The following is a 26,343-nucleotide window of genomic DNA, read 5'->3' on the forward strand; positions in this document are numbered from 1 at the left end:
AGGACTGAGGGGGCGGGGTGGCCGAAATTTCGCGCCAAACTGGCGGGTAATCCCAGTGGTCAGTGTGACGTGCTAGCTTGGAAGTGTTTTCTGCTGCTATCATGGTTCGTCCGCTAAACTGCATTGTCGCTGTGTCCCAGAACATGGGCATCGGCAAGAACGGGGACCTGCCCTGGCCCCCGCTCAGGTACCTGCTGGGCCGGAGGTGGGTCGATTGTGTTGGATCGGAGCTTAATCGGGACACCTGGGCCGGGCCGGGTCGACGCTGCGAAAAGAAGGGGTCGGACTCGTGACCTGAGTTGGCGGGAGGTAGGCTTAGACTTCCTTCCGCGTCAGGAGCCTGGCGGCTAGTTACTTATTTCCGTCCCGCTCCAGCTGCCCCGCTAGGCTTTTTCCCCCCGCGTCCTACCCCAGTCCCCCAGCGCACAGTTTGTCGGGTGCGTTAGAGCTGAAGCCCACGGGATCCCATTCTGAGTAACTCCATGTGTTTCTCTAACTTGTAGGAATGAATACAGGTATTTCCAAAGAATGACCACAACCTCTTCAGTAGAAGGTAATGTGGGATTTTTAAGTGATTCAAATTTGCGAAGGGTCTTGCCTAAGGAAGCTTACTAGTGCGAATTTTACTTAAATTAAAAGTTTTTCATGTTAGTCTGGGACCTTTTGTCCTAACATAAATGAGGATGCAGTTCCCAAGATTCATTGAACATTTTTTTTTGGAAAAAATTTCTTTGAAATTTTATGTGAGCGCGCGTACAACTCAGGTATTGGTCAAAATTGGAAGCTAGGTAGAGGCTTCTGTGGAGGTTAGCACTGGCAAAGGAAACCAGAACAGGCCTTTGAAATAGCTGCTGGAAGAGATGATAGTGCCTGAATGGCAATGGAGAGGACAAAAGTCCAAAAAGCGGTTACAAGATACTCAATTTGGAGATTAGAAAGTTAAAGGTGATGCAGGAAGGCATCAAAGATGAACTCTCAGATTTTCAGTTTGAGAGTCTGGGTGACATGGAAAATAAAGGAGTGGGGAATAGCGTGCAGCTGTAATGATGATGATTTTAAAGTGCTTGTTGTATATCCGGGACAATTTCAGCACGGGGAACTAGATGAATTGAGCCACTGGAGAGAAGAGGATAACCAAGGATAAGAATGTGGGCATGAGGGAGAAAAAACCTAAGAGACATGTGTGTTTATTCATTAGAGGAGGAATAGCAGAGTAAACAGGGAAACTAAATCAGAAAGGAGCAGATGCAGCATAACTATAACAGGACAGATAAAAGGTACTTCAGTTTGGCCCTTGAGTCACTAGTTGGAGACATGATGGCAAAAGCTTGAAGCTAAAAAATTGACATGAACCACTCTCAAGAATCCTAAGTATGGCCTGCTAATTGGAAGAGCATCCCATGCCTGACCTGTTTGCTGGTTTTCAGTAAATGTAGTATTACTTGGATAAATGAATGAAAGGGTACCAAGGACGTCTTGGCTTTTTTTTTTTTTTAAACGCCTCCCTATGTCCTTCAGTTATCATCTCTACCTTAGTTGTTAGGTCAGGTCTGTGCCATATTCCTCATCAGAATTCCTCACCTGTTAGCTCCATTATCTTTAATAGTTGATATCTCCTTATTGAACACGTAAAACTCTTTGAAAATATAGTGCATATTGTATAAGGGTACTCTGGATTACAGGGGGTTTTTTGTTTGTTCTTGGAGGAAAAAATTTTTTTCCAACATTTGGAGGTAATATTTGGTAAGAGTAGTGAAGCAAAACCTGAAAAATGCTTAGTCTTACAACTTGCAGTTTGTAAATTTAGTGTTTTTGTTTAAATAAAATCAAACGATGTTTCTTTAAGAAAACAGACACAGGGACTTCTCTGGTGGCACAGTGGTTAAGAATCCGCCTGCCAATGCAGGGGACAGGGGTTCGATCCCTGGTCCGGGAAGATCCCACATGCCACGGAGCAACTAAGCCCGTGCGCCACAACTACTGAGCCTGCGCTGTAGAGCCTGTGAAGCACAACTACTGAATCCCACAAGCCACAACTACTGAAGCCCATGCTCCTGCAGCCCGTGCTCCACAACAAGAGAAGCCACCGCAATGAGAAGCCTGTGCACTGCAACGAAGAGTAGCCCCCACTCACTGCGACTAGAGAAAGCCCACGCACAGCAACGAATACCCAACGCAGCCAAAAATAAATAAATTAAATAAATAATTTTTTAAAAAAGTAATAAAACAAAACTACATTGAAAAAAGAAAACATACATGCACTCCTTTTGATAGTCTATCAGAACATATCAAGAATCATAGAAATGAGTATGTTCCTTTGATCCAGATACCTGACTCCCAAGGGTTTTTTTCTCCTAAGTAATTAAACAAAAATGGAAGCTTTACATGTGTATAGTTTTTATAGAAGCGTTATACTTGAACTAGATGCACAGAGGCACAATTGATAAAGTTTTAAGCTAATTGCATGGACTATTAAGCAGCTGTCTTTAAAAAAAATGACTAATTTAAATGTATAAAGTATGCAGATATGAATAATACTGTTATACCAGTTATTACAGTACATATTAGATGCTGAGTATTGTAAGTCTTCAATCGCCACAACAACTCTACAAGTAGGAACTACCATTATCTCCGTTTTATAGATAAGGAAAATAAGACACAGGAGATAAACATGACTCGCCTAGTAGATGACAGAATACATTCAATTTGAGCGCTTCAACCCAGAATCTTTGCTCTTAACTACTATAATATACATGACTACAGTTGATGAAAAGTATATATTGGTTATAAGTTGGCTAAAGCCAAAGGAAATAACAGTTACTAGACTTCGATAATGGATGACAAATGGTAAATTTTGATAAAGCTGTTTTAAATTTTAATTTTTTAAAGCAGATCCACTAGGTGTCCCTATGACGATCTATGTGTATATGTATGAATATATAAAAATATATATGTATACTCCCAAAATATATTTATCTTTTGCGTGTGATTTTACAGGTAAACAGAATTTGGTGATTATGGGTAGGAAAACCTGGTTCTCCATTCCAGAGAAGAATCGACCATTAAAGGACAGAATTAATATAGTTCTCAGTAGAGAACTCAAGTAAGTACTGTACCATAAATTCACCACAAGAAAATCATGTTCCGTTTCTTATGGTAGAGGTCAGTATAGGACAAAATAAAATAGTATGAATGTAACTATGGATGAAGCTACTTAATATCATAAAGGTGATTACAGAAAATAAGCAGTTATTTATGCCGTATGACAGTAACTTATTCTGTTACTCAAGTGACTGATTTCATCACCTTGACAAATTACATTAAATCTAACTATGGTAATAATAGATTTGCACGTTTCCTTGAACCATTATTCAGTAGACTTAAATATCAGTTATATAATGTAATTTAATAAACTTTTCTAGTTTCATGTAAAATCAAAATACATATATTATGGAACCTGACAAACTTAAGTGGTTATCCCGTCTCTGTACCTAGCCCTAAATGCAATAAGATGTAAATTTTAGGATGGGCTAAAAGCTGGTCCTAGTCTTGTGCCCTGTTATTTCTAGTTTACCACAACAGCCAAATAATATTTTGTGCTTTTGTTCTTTACCCAGCATCTGAAGGTTAAAATATTCAAAGTTTTGAAATGGAAGCATTTCCTAGGAATTCTAGGGAGTGTCTCTAGTTGGCCTGGGGGAGGAATATTCCTGTTTACCAATTTAACGTTAGGTAACATAGTTCTGGATGCCTGGAAATGCCCTGGGGACTTGGCAGGGTGAGGAGGGGGAAGCAGTTTAGGTAAAAGCATTAAGACTCTTCATCAAGTCAACTCCAGTGCTTTTTACCTTCACCAAGGCTTCCATGGCATTTACTCTACATGTAGTGCAAACTGATTGCTATTTTGTTTCTTTTTGTTATTTTTTACATTGGTCCCAGCCCACTAAAATAACTTCTGGAACCCCAAGGGGTTTTGCAGGAGTTTACTGTGCGGGGGGGGGGGGGGGGGGGGGGGGGCGGAGAAAGGGGAACCTGAATTATACCATAAGGGAAGGTTTAGGTCTGGCATGGTAATTGTTCTCTCTTAAACTAATAATATAATCACACAAAAAAATGCAGCATCCTGGGGCACTGCTTGCTTAATAACGGTGGTCATAGTATTCCTTTCCCATGTGTATTATTAGGGTTCACCCAGAGCAGCAGAACCAGTAGAAGATAGATAGATAGATAAAAGAATTTTACTGCAAGGAATTCCACAGTTGTGGGGCTGGGTAGGCAAGTCCAGATATCTGTAGGGCAGGCCATCAGGAAGGGCAGGGAGGAACTCTGCAGAAGGGGCTGAAGCTGCTGCCCGCTGGTGAAATTTCTTCTTCAAGGAAGCCTCAGATCTGTTCTTAAGGCCTTTCAACCCCTTGAATTAGGTCCACCCAGATAAAAGTCATTTAATTATCAACTTTAATCACATCTGCAAAATACCTTCACAGCAACACCTAGATTAGTGTCTAAATAACAGTACTATAGCCTAGGCAAGTGAACACCTGAAGACTGTCCAACCACGGAAGGAAAAACACTACACAGCTGTAGCCTAAGGGGACTCAGGCTTATATAGATTTTCTCCTAAATCCCTCCTAGAATGGTATAGGTTAAAAACCTGGAAGAAAGTATACCAGAATATTTCACTGATTGCCTTTGGGTGGTGGGGAATATGTTGATGTGCATCTTGCCATCTGCCCCGATCTTCATGCTGTTCTCTTTCTCCTGGTTGCTAGGATATTCTGATTATATCTTTACTTCATAGAATCCAAATTCACAGACCGTATTGCCATTCCCAGAGACTCTTTAATAACATACTCTTGAATACTACTCAAGTTTATTTATGGCCAGCTTGAGCTAAAACAAACATAAAGAAATCTCAGTGGGGTAGATGTTCAGTTGGGCCGGCATATCTCCTCAAATGATGAGTCTTATTTCTTCTTTATGACCCCCCTATGGTGTACGTAATTGGAGTCAGTTGTTTCTTATGTATTTATATGTCACATTTGTTGGTGCATTTCACTTTTTTTTTAAGGCAGAGACAAAATTTTAAACCTTTATGTAACATTTGTTGGTGCATTTCACTTTTTTTTTTTTAAGGCATAGAGAAAATTTAAAATCTTTATCACCAAGCACACCAAGGAAATAGGGATACCAGTTAGAGAAAAAATTTAGAGTTATTTTTTGTCCTTCCTTCTGCTTCCCTACTTGCTGGTCAGTTCCACACATATCCTGAGCACCTGCTATGTGCCAGGCACTGCTAGGTCCTAAATAAAAGGGGGGAGATATATACATGTAAATCTCTTGCTCATGCAAGCTTTTAGAGATATTCAATTTTTCACCACCACCCCACAATGTAAAAAGAAACTGAATCCTCAAAGTAATCCAAAAATTTGCTGCCAGATACTAGTCATTTTGCATAACTGTTCCCTTAATAAGGTATAGGAAAAATGCATTTCTAAAGCTTTCTAGACAATCAAGTTGTGGCTTTAAAAGAAATATTATGCAGCCACATTTGGAAAACAGGCATTTTCTCAAAATGTTAAACATAGAATCATCATATGACCCAGCAATTCCACTCTTTGGTATATAACCAAGAGAAATGAAAACATGATTACATAAAAACTTGTACACAAATGTTCATAGATCCCAAATGTCCATCAGCTGATAAATGGATAAACAAAATGTGCTATATCCATGCAATGCAATATTATTCCACAATAAAAGGAATGAAGTACTGATATATGCTACAACATGAATAAACTTTAAAGTCTTTGGAACCAAAAATCAAATAAAGAAGTTTTACTGCAATGCTGCAGCTTTGGCAGCATCTTTAGAAAATCCAAAATTGCCTGCATGATATAAGATGTTGTAAACTGTCTTCAGTCCGTGAAGTTGTCTAACATTTCATAGCAGAATAATTTTTTACAGTCGTGCTATCATATTCTCCACAGTGATTAAAACTTTCTTCTCTTCATAAAGCTTCAGTTCTCTCCCCACCACTCACATACTTGGTGTAGCAAAGACTTAGCAACCTGGCTTCTAATACCTGTTCTGGCACCTATTAACTTTGAGCCTTGCTGAACCTCAACTTTCTTATCTACTGAATGGGATTAATGACAACTTCTTAGGGTGATTTTGAGGGTTAATTAATATTTTATATGTTAACTTTCTGGCACACAGAAGGTACCCTACAGATATCAGGTCCTACTCCCCCAGTCCTTGCTATTTTACCAAAATTACATAATTTTGTAGCTTATTGAAAATATTAATATTAATGAGATCACAATGGACAGGCTCATGATCTTATTTTCACCTTAACGTATCACTTTGTTCTTCCTTCCCTCAATCTTGAGACAGAAAAATCCCCTGCTTTTAAAATCAATTCCTTCCCCCGCCTCCACTGTTTTATTCTAGACTCCATTTTGTTTCTGTCCTCAGGACCTTGCTCTGTTATACTGTCCTTTAGTATTTTAAACCTCACCACAGATTACTTTTCTTCTCTCAGTTTTCCTGGAGCTTTCTTGTGTTAAATAACCTTAATGTAAGCCTCAATAATATTTATAGTGGCCTGTCACTTCTGTGTTTTGCTCATGCTTTTACCTCCTTCAAGACTCAGCTAAGGGATCAGACTCCAAAGAGAATTCTTCCTGTCACCCCAGCCAGATGATGCACAACCTCTGTGCCCATCTAGCATCCTCCATACATCCCCAGTGCATGTCCTTTTCACTTTTATGGGCACTGCTGAGCTCTTTCTCTGCCTGCCATCACAATCTTTTTGGTACAGGAAGTGCTTTTTTTTTTTAAATCTCTATTTCAAGCACCTGGCATATCTCCTAACTAAGTAGGGGTTCCAGAATTTTCATGGAATAAATGGTCTGTAGTCAGTTTATAAAAATAGAATCATCCCACATAACAACACTTTGTAACCTGCCTTTTCCCCACTCAATATGTTAAAAGATTAATTTCTATAAATATTTTTAGTGGCCGCATAGTATTCAATTATGAGGATGAAGCATATTTGAATCAATTTTTAATAGTTAGAAATCACATTTTTAAAGACTGAGTATTAAAGGTCTTAAAGTGAACATACTTCTGAATTCTGGTTAAGATGTGATTCTAGCCTAGGGTTTTTGTTTTTAACTGTTTTCCCAACAGTCCTCAGGGAAATTGGGGCAGAATTCTATCTGCCATCCTCTTTCATCAGGCACAATGGAAAGGATAATGTTTATATAATACCCCAGAGTAATCAAATGAGGCAGCTCAAGGCCAGAAAACACTGGTCTGAGGGCTCTGCCTAAACTAGGCCACACCATCTGAGCCTGAGGGAACCAGAATCTAACACCTTTTGTAGCCCATGACCACCAGTTGAAAGCCTATTGTCTAAATAAGAAGTGCCCCTCAGGCCCCAAAGCCAGGCTGCTGGAACTCAAATCCTAGGACCACCACTTCCTAGCTGTGTGACTATTGGCAACCTAATCCCTCAACCTCAACATCCTCATCTGTAAAAAGGGATAATAGTACCTACATTGGACTGCTGGCAACATTAAATGGTATGATGAGTATAAAGCACTGCCTGACCCACTACTTGTCAGAACAAGTAGGCACTCAATAAATGTTAGATATTTTCTTTGTAATACAGCTATCCATCAGGTAAAAAGCAGCCTCCCTTGAATAGGGCTTTTAAGGAAAGGGATGGAAGTATCACTGGAGTGCCTGCTATGTGCATTATCTCTTGATCTTCATGCCAACCCTCAGGGAATTCAAGATTCTGGGTAACAAGCAAAATATCAAGCATGGCCACACACTTCTTGATGTAGAGTGTGTGTGCTACCACATACCAACTGTCCTTTGTGAGGGAATCCAATCTGGATCAGATTGAGATAATTATAGAAAGAAAATTTAGCAATGAAATAAGTAACAATATTGAGTGCTTGCCATATGGTATTTATTGTGTTAGTTTCTAGGATTTGTGCTCTGAAGAGGCTGATGAACCATTGGCTCAAATTTTTGCTAATTTTCTGCCCATCTAGGGTCAAGTGTTTCTTGTGAAACATTTCTATACCACTAAGTAGCAATACTGTGCTAAAGCATTTACTCAATGTCTTTGTTTTATCTAAAATCTGAAACAAATCCTTAATCTGTTCTTTGTTTTCCTTTTTAGACTCACTGCAAAAGGGCAAAGAAGTAGTCTTTACCTTATTCCCTTGAATCATTCTCAAGCCATTGTTCCACAGTCTTCACAAAAAGATTGTCCCCTGAGAATCTTACAGTAAACACCTGTATACCCACAACATAGATTCTACCACATAGATTATTTTATACTATGCTTGTTTTATCATCCATCCAACCATCCATCAGTCTTGTTATTTTTATGCTTTTCCAAGTAAACTGCAGACATTAGTATATTTTCCCCTAAATAATTCATTATATATCTCATTAACTAGTTTAATATTACTTTACTGTTTTTTTCTTTTGAAATAAATATTATGTACAATGAAATGTACAAGTCTTACATGTACATTTGCTATATTTTAACAAATATATGCACCTATGTAACCCCATATCAAAGATATAGGACATTACTGTCACTCCCAGAAAGCTGCCTCAAGCCCCTTCCCAGTGAATCTTTACCCCATCCCTCCGGAAATAACTACTGTTGTGATTTTTTTCCCACCACAAATATCATGCAGTATCACAAGTGGTTCTGTTTTTGATTCATTGTAGACCATACATACACAAATGTGGGTTGCATTATTGGCCATGGGCCATACTGAAGTTAAATGCTTTTTATTGAAAGGTTTCATATTTATGATGATTTTAATTTTATAATTACTGCCTCCTAGTCAGATTATTTGACTAGTATGAATGGGGTTTATAGAAATTATGTGTAATTCTTTCTTGTAATCTCAGGGAACCTCCACAGGGAGCTCATTTTCTTGCCAAAAGTCTGGATGGTGCCTTAAAACTTATTGAGCAACCAGAATTAACAAATACAGTGGACATGGTCTGGATAGTGGGAGGCAGTTCTGTTTATAAGGTAAGTAACGTTATCTGTGACTATAAGGAAATAGTCTACCCTCTTTCTTTCAGCTTCCCTGCCATCTCAACTTTAAAAAATTAAGCCATGAGCAAAGGAAGCACGTTATTTCTCCTGGAAGTTAGACATATTGCCAATTTGCACTATTCATTTTTTGATACTATCATACAAACTAAATGAAAATTTTAAAGTAAGTTTTTAGGTCTGTACCAGTCTATTTTCAATTCAAAATAGTTGATGTTTCCAATTTTAAAAACATTCTAAATCCTTCCTGAGAATTGTACTTGCACTGCATTGTCTTCTCCTCCTTGGATGTGCCTAAGTACACTAAGCTATCGTCTTTTCCTCAAGGATAAATATTATGTCCCTTACTGAGGAAAGGCTGTGGCTCTCCGTTGAGATACACTGACTAGCTGTATGTGAACGTGTTCAAAGCACAAGACTTTCCCTCAACAATTTTCATATAAAGTGAGGGTAGGGGGAAAGTGTTACATGATTTCGTATCATAAGAGAAGACACTGTGTTAAATAGAAAATATTCCTTTTTCTTGATACCAGATGACTTCCAGCTTTAAAAATTTTTGAGGATAATAAATAGAATTTTATAACTCTTTTATAACACTGAGGAAAGATGACATTTATGGAGAGGAAAAATCAGCCCCTACCCTTTGTGGCTTGTCATAATATATGAACACAAATTATTTTAGAAAGAAGTATACCAGGATCCTAGGTGGCATTATAAAAACTCTGTTTCTTGGGTTCCTGTTTCTACAATCTTTAACATTCTCCATTTGTAATAGGGGGAAAATGGACATTTTCCTTTGATCTTTTCAGCCAAGAATGAATTTCTAAGAAAATAAGTTGTTTATTTTGCTGAGTGCCGATCACATTTTGAATGATTCAATACCATAGTCACTTGAAAATGTATTCTTTAAACAATATAAGTACTTAAATACATTTATATAATTTGATGTATCTGTACTTATATAAATAATAAAGAAGTAGAATCTGTAGGTTTTTGCATTATCCGCCTCACACCACATTGACTTACAGAACATTCGGGACTACCAGCCTGTTTTTGTAAATAAGGTTTCAATGGAACACAACCATGCCCATTGGTTTAGTGTTGTTTATGGCTGCTTTTGCCTACAAAGGTAAGAAACCATATGGCCCACAAAGCCTAAAATGTTTACCATCTGACCCTGTACAGAAAAGGTGGACCAGGATTATTTGGCCTGAGGCAAACCAGCAATGGAGCCTACAGGCCCTTTGGTGGGCCTAATGGTGGACTCTTGGAGGGCTCACACCAACGAGTACTTCCCAGAACTTCTGCTGCCAGTGTCCTTGTCCCCGTGGTGAGCCCCAGCCACCCCCCGCCTCTGCAGGAGCATTCCAACAGTAGTAGCCGTGTGGCTGACAGTCTTGGTGCTCCGGCCGGGAGTCAGGCCAGAGCCTCTGAGGTGGGAGAGCCGAGACTGATGTTGGTCTACCAGAGACCTCCCGGCCCCATGTAATATCAAATGGCAATAGCTCTCCCAGAGATCTCCATCTCAACACTAAGACTCAGCTCAACTCAGCAACCAACAGGCTATAGTGCAGGACACCCTATGCCAAACAACTAGCAAGACAGGAACACGACACCACCCATTAGCAGAGAGGCTGCCTAAAATCATAATAAGTTCACAGACACAGCAAAACACACCACTGGACGTGGTCGTGCCCACTAGAAAGACAAGATCCAGCCTCGTCCACCAGAACACAGGCACCAGTCCCATCCACCAGGAAGCCTCCACAACCCACTGAACCAGACTTACCCACTGGGGGCAGACACCAAAAACAATGGGAACTATAAGCCTGCAGCCTGCGAAAAGGAGACTGCAAACACAGTAAGTTAAGCAAAATGAGAAGACAGAGAAACACACAGCAGATGAAGGAGCAAGGTAAAAACCCACCAGACCAAACAAACGAAGAGGAAATAGGTAGTCTACCTGAAAAAGAATTCAGAGTAATGACAGTAAAGATGATCCAAAATCTTGGAAATAGAATGGAAAAAATACAAGAAACATTTAACAAGGACCTAGAAGAATTAAAGAGCAAACAAATAATGATGAACAACACAATAATTGAAATTTAAAATTCTCTAGAAGGAATCAATAGCAGAATAACTGAGGCAGAAGAACAGATGAGTGACCTGGAAGATAAAATAGTGGAAATAACTACTGCAGAGCAGAATAAAGAAAAAAGAATGAAAAGAACTGACAGTCTCACAGACCTCTGGGACAAAATTAAATGCACCAACATTCAAATTATAGGGGTCCCAGAAGAAAAAGAGAAAAAGAAAGCATCTGAGAAAATATCTGAAGAGATTATAGCTGAAAACTTCCCTAACATGGGAAAGGAAATAGTCAATCAAGTCCAGGAAGTGCAGAGAGTCCCATACAGGATAAATCCAAGGAGAAACACGCCAAGACACATATTAATCAAACTATCAAAAATTAAATAAAAAGGGCTTCCCTGGTGGCGCAGTGGTTGAGAGTCCGCCTGCCGATGCAGGGGACATGGGTTCGTGACCTGGTCCGGGAAGATCCAACATGCCACGGAGTGGCTGGGCCCGTGAGGCATGGCCTCTGAGCCTGTGCGTCCGGGGCCTGTGCTCCACAACAGGAGAGGCCACAACAGTGAGAGGCCCACGTGCAGCAAAAAAAAAAAAAAAAAAAAAAAAATTAAATACAAAGAAAAAATATTAAAAGCAGCAAGGGAAAAGCAACAAATAACATACAAGGGAATCCCCATAAAGTTAACAGCTGATCTTTCAGCAGAAGCTGCAAGCCAGAAGGGACTGGCAGGACATATTTAAAGTGATGAAAGGGAAAAACCTACAACCAAGATTACTCTACCCAGCAACGATCTCATTCAGATTCAATGGAGAAATTAAAACCTTTACAGACAAGCAAAAGTTAAGAGAATTCAGCACCACCAAACCAGCTTTACAACAAATGCTAAAGGAACTTCTCTAGGCAGGAAACACGAGAGAAGGAAAAGACCTACGAAAACAAACCCGAAACAGTTAAGTAAATGGTAATAGGAATATACATATCAACAACTACCTTAAATGTAAATGGATTAAATGCTCCAACCAAAAGACAGACTGGCTGAATAGAAACAAAAACAAGACCTGTATATATGCTGTCTACAAGAGACCCACTTCAGACCTAGGGACACATAGAGAATGATAGCGAGGGGATGGAAAAAGATATTCCATGCAAATGGAAATCAAAAGAAAACTGGAGTAGCAATTCTTATATCAGATAAAATAGACTTTAAAATAAAGACTATTAAAGAGACAAGGACACTACATAATGATCAAGGGATCAATCAATGAAGAAGTTATAACAATTGTAAATATTTATGCACCCAACATAGGAACACCTCAATACATAAGGCAAATGCTAACAGGCATAAAAGGGGAAATCAACACAATACAGTAACAGTAGGGGACTTTAACACCCCACTTCCACCAATGGACAGATCATCCAAAATGAAAATAAATAAGGAAATACATATGCTAACACATATATATGGAATCTAAAAAAGAAAAAACAGAAAACAGTTCTTAAGAACCATAGGGCAGGACAGGAATAAAGACACAGATGTAGAGAATGGACTTGAGGACACGGGGAGGGGGAAGGGTAAGCTGGGACGAAGTGAGAGAGTGGCATGGACATATATACACTACCAAATGTAAAATAGATAGCTAGTGGGAAGCAGCCGAATAGCACAGGGAGATCAGCTGCGTGCATTGTGTCCACCTAGAGCAGTGGGATAGGGAGGGTGAGAGGAAGATGCAAGAAGGAGGAGATATGGGGGTATATATATATGTATAGCTGATTCACTTTGTTATACAGCAGAAACTAACACAGCATTGTAAAGCAATTATACTCCTATAAAGATGTTAAAAAAAGAAAAAGAAAAGTTGGGCCATATATCATTAACTTTGATACAGATCTTCAAATGCTGCTGTGATTAGTCCCTTCAATTTTTCTAATTTTTGGTACAGTAAGAATTGGTAGAATACTGATTTGATTGGGGCAAGAGAATAAATGATTTAATGTAAGCCATAGGATTGAAAATAAAAAGTAAAATTTGTTCTATGCCCTTTGTATGGAATTTTAAGGATTACACACAGTTGAATTTATATGTATATGTGTTTTTGTTTTGTTTCAAAAGCTATTTCAAAATCAAGAGTTATTGCTTTCTTAGAGTTGCAGTTGGGACTCCTGACTTTGTATTCGAATTTTAAGATATTTGTTCCAGGGCAGTTTTTTTTCTGTATAAACTATCAATAGTACTATAGGCAGTAATAGAAAAGTCATTAACAATATAATGCCAAATGCAGTCATTAGCAACAAGAGACAGAATAAATTACCTACTAGCATTGTAACTATCTGCTGAGAAACTGAGGCATTAAATTTTATGTATATGTACTAAGCATGCCCTTGGGATTTTCATTAGTCAAGGTCTCATGAAATTACTATCCTATCCATATATACATATGTAAATTTTTTCTGTGGAGGGTAACTAGATAATTTGGGGTTTTTAATTCTTAAACAACAACCAAAGATAAAAGACAAAATTGAATGCTTAAAATGAAAAAAAAGAGTTCATGTAAGCAAACTAGAGCCCAGAGTATGTTTGAACTCACCCTTGTAATTATTGATAAATGATTAGGGCCATTGCCAACTAGGTCATACTTTGCAGGGTCCCAAACTAAAGAATAGGATAATTAAATAGCATGCTTTGGAGGTAACAAGATATGTAGCATGTCTCTAATACCTAGTACAAACTTCAGTATGTAATTAAAGCAAAAATATTAGAGTTTCTATAACTTTTGACACAGATAAATAAGGAAATTGATGCCTTTTGTTTTATTTCAAAGGAAGCCATGAACAAGCCAGGCCATCTTAGACTATTTGTGACAAGGATCATGCAGGAATTTGAAAGTGACACATTTTTTCCAGAAATTGATTTGGAAAAATATAAACTTATCCCAGAGTAAGTAAAATGTTATTCATTGGTCTGAAGCACCTTTGGCTTTCCTGCTTAAGAATTATAGAAAAGAGAATGTCTCTTCAGATTGAATTCGAAGTAGCAATGTGTTTTTTGGACAAAAACTATAGGAATTTTTGGATATGTTTTAATGTTGAAGACTTGGGAATGTTCAGGTTTCAATGACTTCACTGAAATCTAGAGAATAGGCATTAGTTCATTCTGTAAGATCAGTGCTTATTTAGCATCAGACTTTGTCTTAGGCATTGGGGATACAGTGTTTACCAAGACAGATGATGTCACTATTCTCCAGGAGATTACATGGTTTATAGTAGAGGAGGAGGGTGGCAAATAATAGATAAACATCCAAAGAGTTGCTGTGTGGCAAATTGAAATACTGTGATGTGGTAGATACTGTGTAGTCTGAGAAGTCCTCTCTGAAGAGTGATGTCTACACCAGATCTAAATGGCAAGAAGCCAGCCACACAAAGGGCTGAAACTGCAAGTCAGACGGGAGTGGCATTCCAGGAGAGAGCATTCCGGAAACCAGAAGTAGCTAGCGCAGAGAACTGAGGGCAGAAAGAAGCCTGGTGTGTTCCCTGAACCTGAAAGCCATGGTGGGCATTGTGAGCGAGGAGGAGACCAAGAGGGATCAGACCCAGGGCAGGTTTAGAGGGTTCTGAATAGAGAGTGATACTCTTCTGTTTATGGGCAGTGGGCTGGAGGGGGCAAGAGTGAAGCAGGGAGACCAGTTACAGTAGTTCAGGTGAAAGATGAAGGAACTAACTTAGTGGTGGAGGTGGAAGAAGATGTTACACTTGCTTTACTCTGTAATTTACTTTGATTTTAGCATGAAACTGTCTGCTTTTGAAAACATTTTAGTTTAAAAGCACTTTTCAACTGTTGGCTATGCAGAGTAGAAGATTAATTATATCAACACTTTTAGACTAGCACTTAACACATTCTTTCAAACACTCTCAGTTGAAAACAGTCATTCTTTGAGTGCAAGTTTGATTTTGGAAATACCTCCTAAAAGCAGCATTCAGAGCCAAGTCTGAATAAATGGATGGCCAAGCTTTAGAATAAAGTATATTACTTTACAGAGTAATATAGGTAATGGTCTCAAATCAAATGAAGTTGGTGACTGATTTTCTTGGGCTCTTAACTAGGTCTAAGGAAAACTGGAAATTCTAAGAACTCTAAAAAGTTTCTAAACGGCTAAAGTACAAGCTTTTGCTTGTAGTCTCCAAAGGTGACTATTTAGAAAAATCACATTGATTTCATATATATATATATATTTTTTAAATCAGCTGTGTTTCTTTGTCCCACCTTATTTTCTCTTGTACTGCTTAGATGGCTGATTCTCACATTATGTGGATATTGATCTCTGCTATCCCTCATTTCTTTCCTTTCTTTTTGCTACTAACAAAAAGAATAGATTACCGTGTGAATCAGCTTCATATTAAATACCTTTGTAAACCCTGTCACTCTCGATTAGACCTCTTTCCAAAGCTATGACCCTTCAAGATCCTTGATAACTTAAAACAAATACAATTCTGGCTCTTTGACTCTTAGAAAAGAAAATGTTAACATCTCTTGAGAAATGATTCACACATCTCAATATTCACCCATTCGAAGTATATAATTCAATGGTTTTAGTATATTCAGAGTTGTGCAGCCATCACCACAATCTTAAGTTCAGAACATTTTCACCATCCAAAAAGAACCTCTGTACACATTAGCAGTCGCTCTCCATTCCCTTCCCCTGCTGGCTCTAGGAACCACTAAATCTATTTTCTATCTCTATAGATATGCCTATTCTGGATATTTCATGTTAACAGAATCATATAATATGAAGTCCTTCTTGGAATTGGCTTCTTTCATGGAATTGGCTTCTTTCACTTAGCATACTGTTTTCAAGGTCATCCATGTTGTAATATGTATCAGTACTTCATGCCAAAAAGAATTCCATTGTATAGATTTACTACACTTTATTTATCCAGTCACCAATTAGTAGACATTTGATTTATTTCCACTTTTTGGTTAATGTAATGCTGTTTTGAACATTCATGTACAAGTTTTTGTGGGGGTGTATATTTTCATTCCTCTTGGGTATAATCTGGGAGAAGAATAACATTTTGAGGAACTGCTGAACTTTTGATAATGTGACTGTACCATTTTACAGTCCCACCAGCAACATACGAAGGTTCCAGTTTCTCTATATCCTTGCCAACACTTATTATTGTCTGCCTTTGTGGTTATAGCTATCCCAGTAGGGATGAGGTGGTATCTCATTGTAGTTTTGATTTGCATTTCCCTAATGACTAATGATGTTGAACATCTTTTCAGGTGCTTATTTGAGATTTATATACTGTATCTTCTTCGGGAAAATATCAATTCACATCCTTTGCCCATTTTTAAAATTTGGTTATTTATCTTTCTATTACTGAGTTTTAAGAGTTCTTTGAATATTCTGGATACAAGTCCTTTATCAGATATATGAGTTGAAAATATTTTCTCCTATTATCTGAATTGTCTTTTCACTTTCCTAATTGACTTTCGCTTTTCCTAATCATTTGCAGCACAAAGGTTTTTAATTTTTATGTAGTCCAATTTTTCTATTTTTTTTCTTTTGTCAATCGTCCTTTTGGTTTCATACCTAAGAAACCATTAGCTAATCCAGGCTCACAGAGATTTTTTCCTGTGTTTTCTTCTAAGAGTTTTATAGTTTTAACTCTTAATTTAAGTCTATGATCTGTTTGAGTTAATTTATGTATGCTATAAGGAAGAGGTCCAAGTTCATCCTTTGGTAAGTAGCACACCAGTTGTCCTAGCACTGTTTGTTGAAAAGACTGTTCTTTTCCCCGACTGAATTGTCTTAGCACCTCTGTGGAAAATCTGTTGACCATAAATGTGAGGGTTTATTTCTGGACACTCGGTTCTATTCCACTGATCTACATGTGTATCTTTATGCCAGAACCACACTGTCTTGATTACTGCAGCCGTGTAATAACTTTTGCGATCAGGAAGTACTAGTCTTCCAACTTTGTTGTTCTTTGTTGTTTTGACTACTCTATGTTCCTTGCATTTCCACATGAATTTTATGATCAGCTTGTCAATTTCTGCCAAAAAGCAAGCTAGGATTTTGATAGAGATTGCCCTGTATCTGTAGATTACTTTGGAGAGTATTGCCATCACATCAGTATTATGAACATTTGATGTCTTTTCAACTTATTTAGATCTTCCTTAATTTCTTTCAGCAATGTTTTGTAGCTTTCAGTGTACAAACCTTGCGCTTCGTTGTTAAATTTATTCTTAAATATTTTGTTCTTTTTGATACTATTGTAAATCAAATTGTTTCTTAATTTTATTTTCAGATTGTTCATTGCTAATATATAGAAATACAATTGATTTTTGTTTACGAGCTTGTATCCTGCAACCTCACTGAACTCATTTATTCTGATTGTAAATGGATTCCTTCAGATTTTCTAGATACCGAATATATCATTTGCAAATAGAGATAGTTTTACTTCTTCCTTTCTAATCTGGATGTTGTTTATTTCTTTTTCTTGCCTAATTGTCCTGGCTAGAACCTCCAGTATGATGTTCAATAGAAATGGCAAGAGCAGACATCCTTGTCTTGTTCCTGATTTTAGAGATACAATGTTAGCTGTGGGTCTTTCATACATGCCCTTTATCACACTGAGGAAGATCTCTTCTATTTCTAATTCATTGAGTGTTTTTATCATGAAGGAGTATTGGGTTTTGTCAAATACTTTTCTTTGAGTCTCTTGAGATAATCATGTGGTTTTTGTCATTAATAAGACAAAATATATAATTAATACTTAATATGCTATCAATAAGGTATATTACATCAGTTGATTTTTCTGTTAAACCCATCTGGCATTTTTGAGATAAATCCTACTTGGTAGTAATGTATAATCCTTTTTATATGTTGCTGAATTCCATTTGCTAATATTTTGTTGAGGATTTTTACATTTATATTCATAAGGATATTGGTATATTGGTCCGTAGGTTTTTTTTGGTAACGTCTTCATCTAGTTTTGCTATCAGGATAGTGCTAGCCTCACAGAATGAGTTGGGAAGTGTTCTCTCCTCTTCTTCATTTTCGAAGAGTTTGTGAAGGACTGGTGTTAATTCTTCTTTAAATGTCTGAGAAATTTTTAATGGTGAATAGACTGAGATAGGAAATTGCTATCCAAAGCCAAAATTCAAAGAAATTGCTCCAAAATGGACATTCTAAACAAGGCTATGGAAGAAAATAAAAAGTCCTTTCTTCCACTGCAGCACGTCGTAGTCATCTGTACTTTCAAGCCTGTAGCAACGTAGTAACAGCCTCTTTAACATGGGATGGAGGGAATCCCCTAAGGGATAAGGGAGATATGAAGTAGTATAAATCTTTCATGAAATAGAGAAAAAGGAAACCTCTGAAGCAAAGAGAATATGCTTTGTCCCTGGACGTCTGTAACACTGCTCAATTCTGGAGCTTTCTTTCCAAATCTCTCTACATTGGGCAACTTAGAATTGCTCCCTACTGTCCAGAAATGAGTTCTGATCACTCTTTACTCCCCTTCATTCTTTCCCCACAGCTACCCACTTTGTTTAGACTTCCATTATCCCTATCCTAGGCCTCTTGTGGTTACATAGGCTTCAGTTCAAACACAGTATCTTTTATTAACACCAAACTTCCTGGTAATAAAAGCACCCGTATAATGAAATAAAAATGAAAGAGGACTACTGTGAAGCAAGAAGAGAATAAATTAAAATGTAGATGAAGCCACAAGTGGTAGAAGTCTAAAAGCAGAATATTAACGAAGTAAGATGGTATTACTTTGTGTCTCCCTTTTTTTCCCAGTGGGTCATTGTCAATGCAATCGTTTTTTTTGACAGCACCATGCCAGCCTGTCCATTAAGGCTCTGCCCTTATTCATCTTGCCTGGAAGAAGTCTTTCTATCTCAGACTATTTCACACCAGGATCCAACCAAACCATCAGAGCAAAATATTTTATAGCAGCAGTTTTCCCACTTAATGAGCCCCAAACAGACTTCTCCTTCTAGTTAATAACCTTTCATGTGACCATGTAGTCAAATAGGATTAAAGACCAGAAGAGGCCTTTGAGGCAGTAATTGGCTCCAGAGCTGGGACAGATGCCCCTCACCAGTAGACACTTGAAGTAGGATTTAGGTGGCTTGACGTTTCCTCTTCCGTTCCCATTATTTCTTGACTGTCCAACAGGATCCTGGCATATTTGTCCATATTATTTGTAGATTCCTCTCCTCCTGGGCCTGTGCTTCCTGTAGAGTCGTCATTTTTAGTTATGATTTGGTTCTTATAGATACCTGTTCCAGGAACTCTGTTTACCTCTATTTTAGACCTTCCATCAAATCATCTCTGCATTATTCTCATGCTCCTTTGTCAGTTCAGATCTTATGATTATTTGATTCATTTGCTTCTTTAATGCTTGAAGGTTCTAGAAAAGACCATCTATCTGGGTGGTTCATAATAAATAGGTGGTATTTCCAAATCCTGTTAGACTTAAACTTGGAGTTCAAAGGTTGCTGTTAGACAGTTTGTTCTTCAGAAAAGTTTGGAATTATGATTATGAGGTAGTTATCATTATTAAAACAGACTGAATATGTGAATATTGTAGAAAGTAAAATTAATCTTAAGCAGAATTAAATTTTCATTTCACAGAGAAAATAAACATTATTACCATGACTAGTGACCATATCTAGCCCATAGCATAGTTATTTCTAAATCATTATTATTCATGGTTTTAGAAATAGCTTTGATTTGATACTTTGCTTTTATCTTGTTAGCTGACAATCTTGATACTCTTGAGAATTTTAAACACACACACAAATGTAAATGTTGCTTTTGGTGACTCATCTAAGAAAGTAAAATTGTGGTTTAAAGTTGGCCTAGTAAAATCATTTCTTTAAACAAAGAAAAAACTATATTGCTACTAAAACAGTAGAACAGAAACAGCTTAAGAAATGGTTAGTAAATGCAAACATACCTTCTTCCTCTGAAATATATTCTCCTTTTTTTCTTACATATTATTATGCTATTGTTATTTCATGTTTCTAATTATATATTTTTTCAAAATGGCATAATCTCTAATTGGTCAATAAAAGGTTAATTCCTATTATTACTCAGCATTCTGTTGGGTATCGTAAGAGACTTAAATTTGTTTTCTATGTTATCTCTGCCTACGATGAGGTTAGAAAATAGTTGGGACAAAACAAACTAATATCATTAATGGGTAACATTTGTAGAGCACTTAATATATCAGGCACAGTGCTAAATTCTCTATAAGGATGAAGACTTTTTATTGATAGCTAAGTGTCACACAGCAGAACCAGGTTCAAACACAAGCCTGACTAAAGCAAGTCTTCCTGACCCCTCACCTCCAGCACAGTGGAGACAGCCAGCACAAGCCTACAGAAGTGTACCAAGATTAGGGTTGTGGACAAGAGTGGTCAGAACAGCCTTCAGTGGAAGACCCGGGTTTGGGGTTTTTTTTTGTTGGGGGGGGGCAGTGGTGTTCAGTGAAAAATAATTTTTTTGTTGTCATAAGAACACAGCATGAGATCTACTCTCAACAAATGCCTAAGTGTACAATACACTATTTTAAACTGTAGGCCCAGCGTTACACAGAAGATCTCCAGAACTTGCTCATCTTGCTGAAACTTTATATACCCTTTGAACAGCTACTCCCTGTTTCCTCCTTCCCTCAACCCCTGTGAACTACCCTTCTACTCTCTGTTTCTATGAATTTGACCATTGTAGATTTCTCATATAAGTAGAATCATGCAGTATTTGTCCTTCTGTGACTGACTTATTCCACTTAGCATGATGTCCTCCAGGTTCATCCATGTTGCTGCATATGGCAGGACTTCCTTGTTTTTTGAAGGCTGAATAATATTCCATTGTATGTATACATATTTTCTTTATATATTCATCTGTCACTGTAGTTTCCACATCTTGCCTATTGTGGATAACGCTGCAGTAAACATGGAAGTGCAAATATCACTACAAAAGATAAGTGTTGGCGAGGATGTGGAGAAATTGGCACTCTTGTACATTGTTGGTAGGAATGTAAAATGATGCAGCCACTATGAAAAATAGTATGATGTTTCCTCAAAATACTAACAATAGAACTACCATGTGATCCAGCAATCCCACTTCTAAGTATATACCCAAAGGAGGGCCTGGGTTTTGACTTAGAAGCTGAAGGAAACACACACCTAAGTGAGTGTTAGGAGTAGAAAAGATCAGATAAACAGTGATTCTAGTAAAGGATATGAAATAAGCCACACAGTGGGGAATTAGAGCAATGTGGTGTCCACTGATTAAACAAATCAAGAATCCCCATGCACCACACACAACTTCAGTTCCACCCTAACAGCTAAAGGTTGTGTTTTATTTTTTCTTTGCTCACACAAGAGATTTGATACCAAATGTAAGACTTGCAAAAAGTTCTTAAGAAATTTCATATTAGCTGGGTGACAAGAGTGGGAGCATAAAAGAGAAACTGCTAACAGTGGTTAGTTTGGGGGAGAAAAACTAGGAGTTAGAAGGAAAGGAAGAATTATACTTTTTATTTTCTAACTTTCTGTAGTTTGAAATTTTTCTTAATATTTGCATGTGTAGTGTATTTGCATAATATTTAATTATACATCTTTTTCTTTTACAGATATCCAGGTGTTCCTTCTGATGTCCAGGAGGAGAAAGGCATTAAGTACAAATTTGAAGTATATGAAAAGAACAATTAATGTGAAAGTGTTTTCTGATCTATTTCAAGCCTCCTCCTCCCCCAGCAAAATTATGTATTTTTTGTTGTAAAGACTTTTGTTGACTTTAGATCTATGGATAATTATTTCTAAGCAAAGTACTTTTATTCCCCATTAATCTTAACTAGACTGTATCAGATACCATCTGTGAAACATATCTTGCTGTAACTTCCTGAATGCCCATCAAGAGTCAAGAATAGGTAACCAGCACCTGCCTAGGGTAGAATATCTACCAAGACAGCGCAAAGTAGGAGAGTGCCCTCGTAGCATGAGCTGAAACCAGAGCCTATATATAGCGCTAGGAGCTAGGCAGATGGGTCCAAAAGTCAGAAATGGATTATAAACAGAAGAGCTAGCATTCAGTTATTTAAATTAGATCAAAAGAGGGACTGTGAATTACTTTATATCACACTTCTGAAAAAAATTCCCTTCACTCAGACCAGGAGTCAATAAGTTGAAAAGTCCAGGATATTCCACAGGGATAGTAAAGAGGCAAGTACGAGACTACCTTTTCAGTGGTTAAAGGAGAAGGTTTGAGACCTTAAAAAACTTTGTTCCTGATCTTCAGTGAGAGTGCATGGGATGTTACAATGATAGAACAAGAATTGGCTGCTCTTTACAAAAAAGAATAATCTAATATCAAACATAATATCTAAAGTTAAAAATTCAAAGAGGTAATAAATTGAGAATGAATATTGCTAGAAACCAAAATTAGTAAGTTAGAAACTAAACTTCACAGAATTAAAAAATGAAAATTAAAACATGTTTTACCCATCATGTTAGCAAAGATTTAGATTAAGTATCCAAAAAAAATAGCATTTTCTGCCTTATAAATTGGTACAAATATTTTAGAGTGTAAGTTAGCAATATCAATTAAAATTCAAAATATTCTGGGTTTGGACCCAGAACTTCCACTTCTAGAAATTAATCCTGAACAAAGGTATGGACCCAAGAGTATTTGTTGCAACTTTTTTTTTCAAACTTAGAAACAGCCCAAATGTTGATTAATAAGAAATAACTAACCAATATGTCTACAAAATGTAACATCTGCAGCAGTTAAAAAGAATGAAGTACTGACAGGAAAATGCCAAAAATTGCTAAATAAAAGAAGCAAATTGTGTATAATACTCAAAATGTTTAATAAGTGTTCATGTGTGGGAAAAAGCGTGCTGCAAACTGTTGACAGTATCAAAGTTGGGAATGTTATTTTCTGCGTTAGGTATGTCTGTTGTGATTAGATTTTTTGTAGCATTATGTACTTATTTTCATGAAAAATTACTTAAAATGATAAATTGAGCCCTTTATGCTTAGCAGTAAAATTAGGTTACAGAACATCAGGAATAAAACGAAATGTCCGAAAATCTTCCATAGAGGGAAAAAAACAGATCACACAGAAGAATAGGAATCAATACGGACTAAGACTTACAAACCACAAGACAGTGGTACTCTCTGCAAGGAACATAACCAGAAAATTATTAGTATCCAGAATTTATAGATATCAGATACTGATAAGAAAAAGAAACAAGCCATTTAGAGAAGAGGAAACTCAAGGGGCCAAAAACATATAAAAAGTTGTACCTTCCCACTAGTAATTGGGGAAATGCAAATTAAAACTACAGCAAAACTATAGCTTCCCTGGTGGCGCAGTGGTTAAGAATCTGCTTGGGGCTCCCCTGGTGGCGCAGTGGTTGAGAGTCCACCTGCCAATGCAGGGGACACAGGTTTGTGCCCTGGTCCAGGAAGATCCCACATGACGCAGAGCAGATAGGCCTGTGAGCCATGGCCGCTGAGCCTGTGTGTCCGGAGCCTGTGCTCCACAACGGGAGAGGCCACAACAGTGAGAGGCCCGCGTACCACAAAAAAAAAAAAAAAAAAAGAATCTGCTTGCCAATGCAGGGGACATGGGTTCAAGCCCTGGTCCAGGAATATCCCACATGCTGCAGAGCAACTAAGCCCATGCGCCACAACTACTGAGCCCACGTGCCACAACTACTGAAGGCTGCATGCCTAGAGCCCACGCTCCACAATGAGAAGCCCATGCACTGCAACGAAGAGTAGCTCCCGCTCACCACAACTAGAGAAAGCCCATGTGCAGCAACGAAGACCCAGTGCAGCCAAAAACAGATATAATAAATAAATTTTTAAAAAATAAATGAAACTACAGCAAGGTACCATCCATACACATCAGATGTGACATTCTCTCCAATACTTAACATTGTCAGACTGTTAAAATGTTGGCAAATATTTATTAAGGATGAAGATGCACATACCTTTGACCCAGCAGTTCCACTCAATACCAAGAGAAAACCTCCTACATAAATCTTGAGAAGTATGTAGAAGAATGTTGCGGCCTTGTTTGTAACAGTGAAAAACAAAACAACCTGCAAGTCCAGTGACAAGAAAATGAGTACGTTACTGTCTTATATTGGGTCTCCCCCAGAGCAGATCCTGAGACTAGAATTTGAATGAAGCAGTTTATTTGATAGATGACACCAGAAAGCACCAATTGGTATGTGGAAAAGTAAAATCGGGAAGATAAGGAGGCCAGTTCAAGGTCAGTGAGCAGATTCCCATTGGGTAACAAACTCAATAGTGCTGCAATATCTGGGAAATGGAGGGGAGGAAATCCGGAGTATTTATCCCTAACTCGTTGATTTGGGGCTGCTCCCAGGTTTGTCAGCTCTCTGACCTGTGTACTGAACACACTCCAGCTGCTAGAGTCCCAGGTGTTTGCAATAAAAGGCTGCTGGCATGCGTAGGAACAGCCAATGCTAAACACTTAAAGCAATTCCATATGTTTAAGATTGTGTATGTAAGATTTTCATACTTTTTAATATAGTAAAAAGTATAAAGCCACACATAGTTTGCTTGAAATATTTTACAATTTTAATATATACAGAATCAGGAAAATCAATTAGAAGTTCAGGAGAGGAATGATGGTAATTCAGACTAGAGGATTGGGCATAGTAAAAATATTTGATTTAGGATAGATTTAAAAGTTGGAATTAGGGACTTCCCTGGTGACACAGTGGTTAAGAATCCACCTGCCAATGCAGGGGACATGGGTTCGATCCCTGGTCCAGGAAGATCCCACATGCTACGGAGCAGCTAAGCCCATGTGCCACAACTACTGAGTCCGCACCCTAGATCCTGCGTGCCACAACTACTGAGCCCATGCACAGCAACTACTAAAGCCCATGCACTCCAGGGTCCATGAGCCACAACTGAACACGTGTCTTGCAACTACTGAAGCCCACGTGCCTAGAGCCCATGCTCTGCCACAAGAGAAGCCACCACAATGAGAAGCCCGTGCACTGCAACAGAGTATCCTCTGCTCGTCACAACTAGAGAAAGCCTGCACACAGCAACAAAGACCAAATGCAGCCAAAAATAAGTAAAATTAAATTTTTTTAAAAGTTGGAGGTAACGGGATTTTCTGGTGGAGTTTGATTTTGGCTTTGGACCCACTGAATTTGAGATACCTTTAAGGAAAGAAGGAAGGAAAGAAAGAGAGGGAATAAAAAAAATAATAATAATAGAACAATGCCTTCAAAATTGAGAGATTTTCAACTGATAAATCTATACTCAGCCAAATAATCAGGGGTGATGCACACCTGAACAGTTGATCTGATAAATGAGTTGGCTACTAAGTCCTAACAGGCAGGACAAAGGGATGATTCATGTCCTGGGAGGGACAAAGTGGGCCACCGTGTGAGAGTTCGTCACACTACTCAGAACGGTGTGAGGTTTAAAACTTTAATTATTTCTGGAATTTTCCATTTAATATTTCGGACTGTGGTTGACCTTGGGTAACTAAAACTGCAGAAAGAGAAACCTTGGATAAGGGGGTGCTGCTGTACATTGACATTTCTGTTAAACCTCTTTATCCTAGGGACCAAAAAAAGAGCAAATCACGTTGTTGTGTGCTATTTCAAATAACTCTGCAATCAATAGTGAAAGTAAATAAATGTGAAATGTGTTTATTGGAAGACAAATTTTAGGTGTCCTCTACCTCCTTGCCCCAGGGCCATAGGACACACAGAACACAAACACTTGAAGGAATAAAGGGTTAATCTGCAAGGAGACATGGTGATACTGGACTCAGGAAAAACTGTAGAGAGCAGAGATTTTCTACTCCATCTACCAGCCAGAATCATTTGGGAAAGGGACCCTGAATGAGACTGCCCCTTTTTCAGCCTCTGGTCACAGCCCCCTTCAAAAGGCCGAAGTTTGCCCACAGGTTGGTTTTGCACTGCCAGTCCTCTCTGAGAGGTGATTTAGCATAACTTAAACCTGGCATTTCCCACCCCCACCAACAGCATTTTATTATGAACTCTTTCAAGCACACAGAAAAGTTGAGAGAATTTACCCATCACCTGGATTCTATCATTGTTAACACTTTGCTGT

At 38.0% G+C, this 26,343-nt stretch overlaps 1 protein-coding gene across 5 annotated transcripts; it reads left to right on the forward strand.

The window, feature by feature from the left end:
• Positions 1-31: 31 nt before the first annotated feature.
• DHFR (dihydrofolate reductase) lies at positions 32-23,102 on the forward strand. 5 transcript variants are annotated; one of them, XM_032629242.1, is made up of 6 exons: positions 32-187; positions 504-553; positions 2,998-3,103; positions 8,947-9,073; positions 14,009-14,124; positions 21,840-23,102. In XM_032629242.1, exons 1-6 carry the CDS (start codon positions 102-104, stop codon positions 21,916-21,918), a joined length of 564 nt encoding a protein of 187 aa, XP_032485133.1. In that variant the 5' UTR covers positions 32-101; the 3' UTR covers positions 21,919-23,102. The 5 variants fall into 5 exon arrangements, with proteins under 5 accessions (XP_032485133.1, XP_032485132.1, XP_032485135.1 ...); XM_032629241.1 differs by having other exon boundaries at positions 40-205; XM_032629243.1 differs by lacking the exon at positions 32-187 and adding an exon at positions 234-309.
• The last annotated feature ends 3,241 nt before the right edge of the window (positions 23,103-26,343 follow it).

The sequence above is a fragment of the Phocoena sinus genome, chromosome 3 (assembly GCF_008692025.1).
Source record: "Phocoena sinus isolate mPhoSin1 chromosome 3, mPhoSin1.pri, whole genome shotgun sequence".
Taxonomy (NCBI): domain Eukaryota; kingdom Metazoa; phylum Chordata; class Mammalia; order Artiodactyla; family Phocoenidae; genus Phocoena; species Phocoena sinus.

Bases quoted from the DNA above. Each gene is read 5' to 3' on its own strand.
- DHFR (XM_032629241.1), top strand. From the start codon at position 102: ATGGTTCGTCCGCTAAACTGCATTGTCGCTGTGTCCCAGAACATGGGC. The intron at 206-503 runs GTGGGTCGATTG...TCTAACTTGTAG, and splicing joins AGGTACCTGCTGGGCCGGAG to GAATGAATACAGGTATTTCC. The intron at 9,074-14,008 runs GTAAGTAACGTT...TTTATTTCAAAG, and splicing joins GAGGCAGTTCTGTTTATAAG to GAAGCCATGAACAAGCCAGG.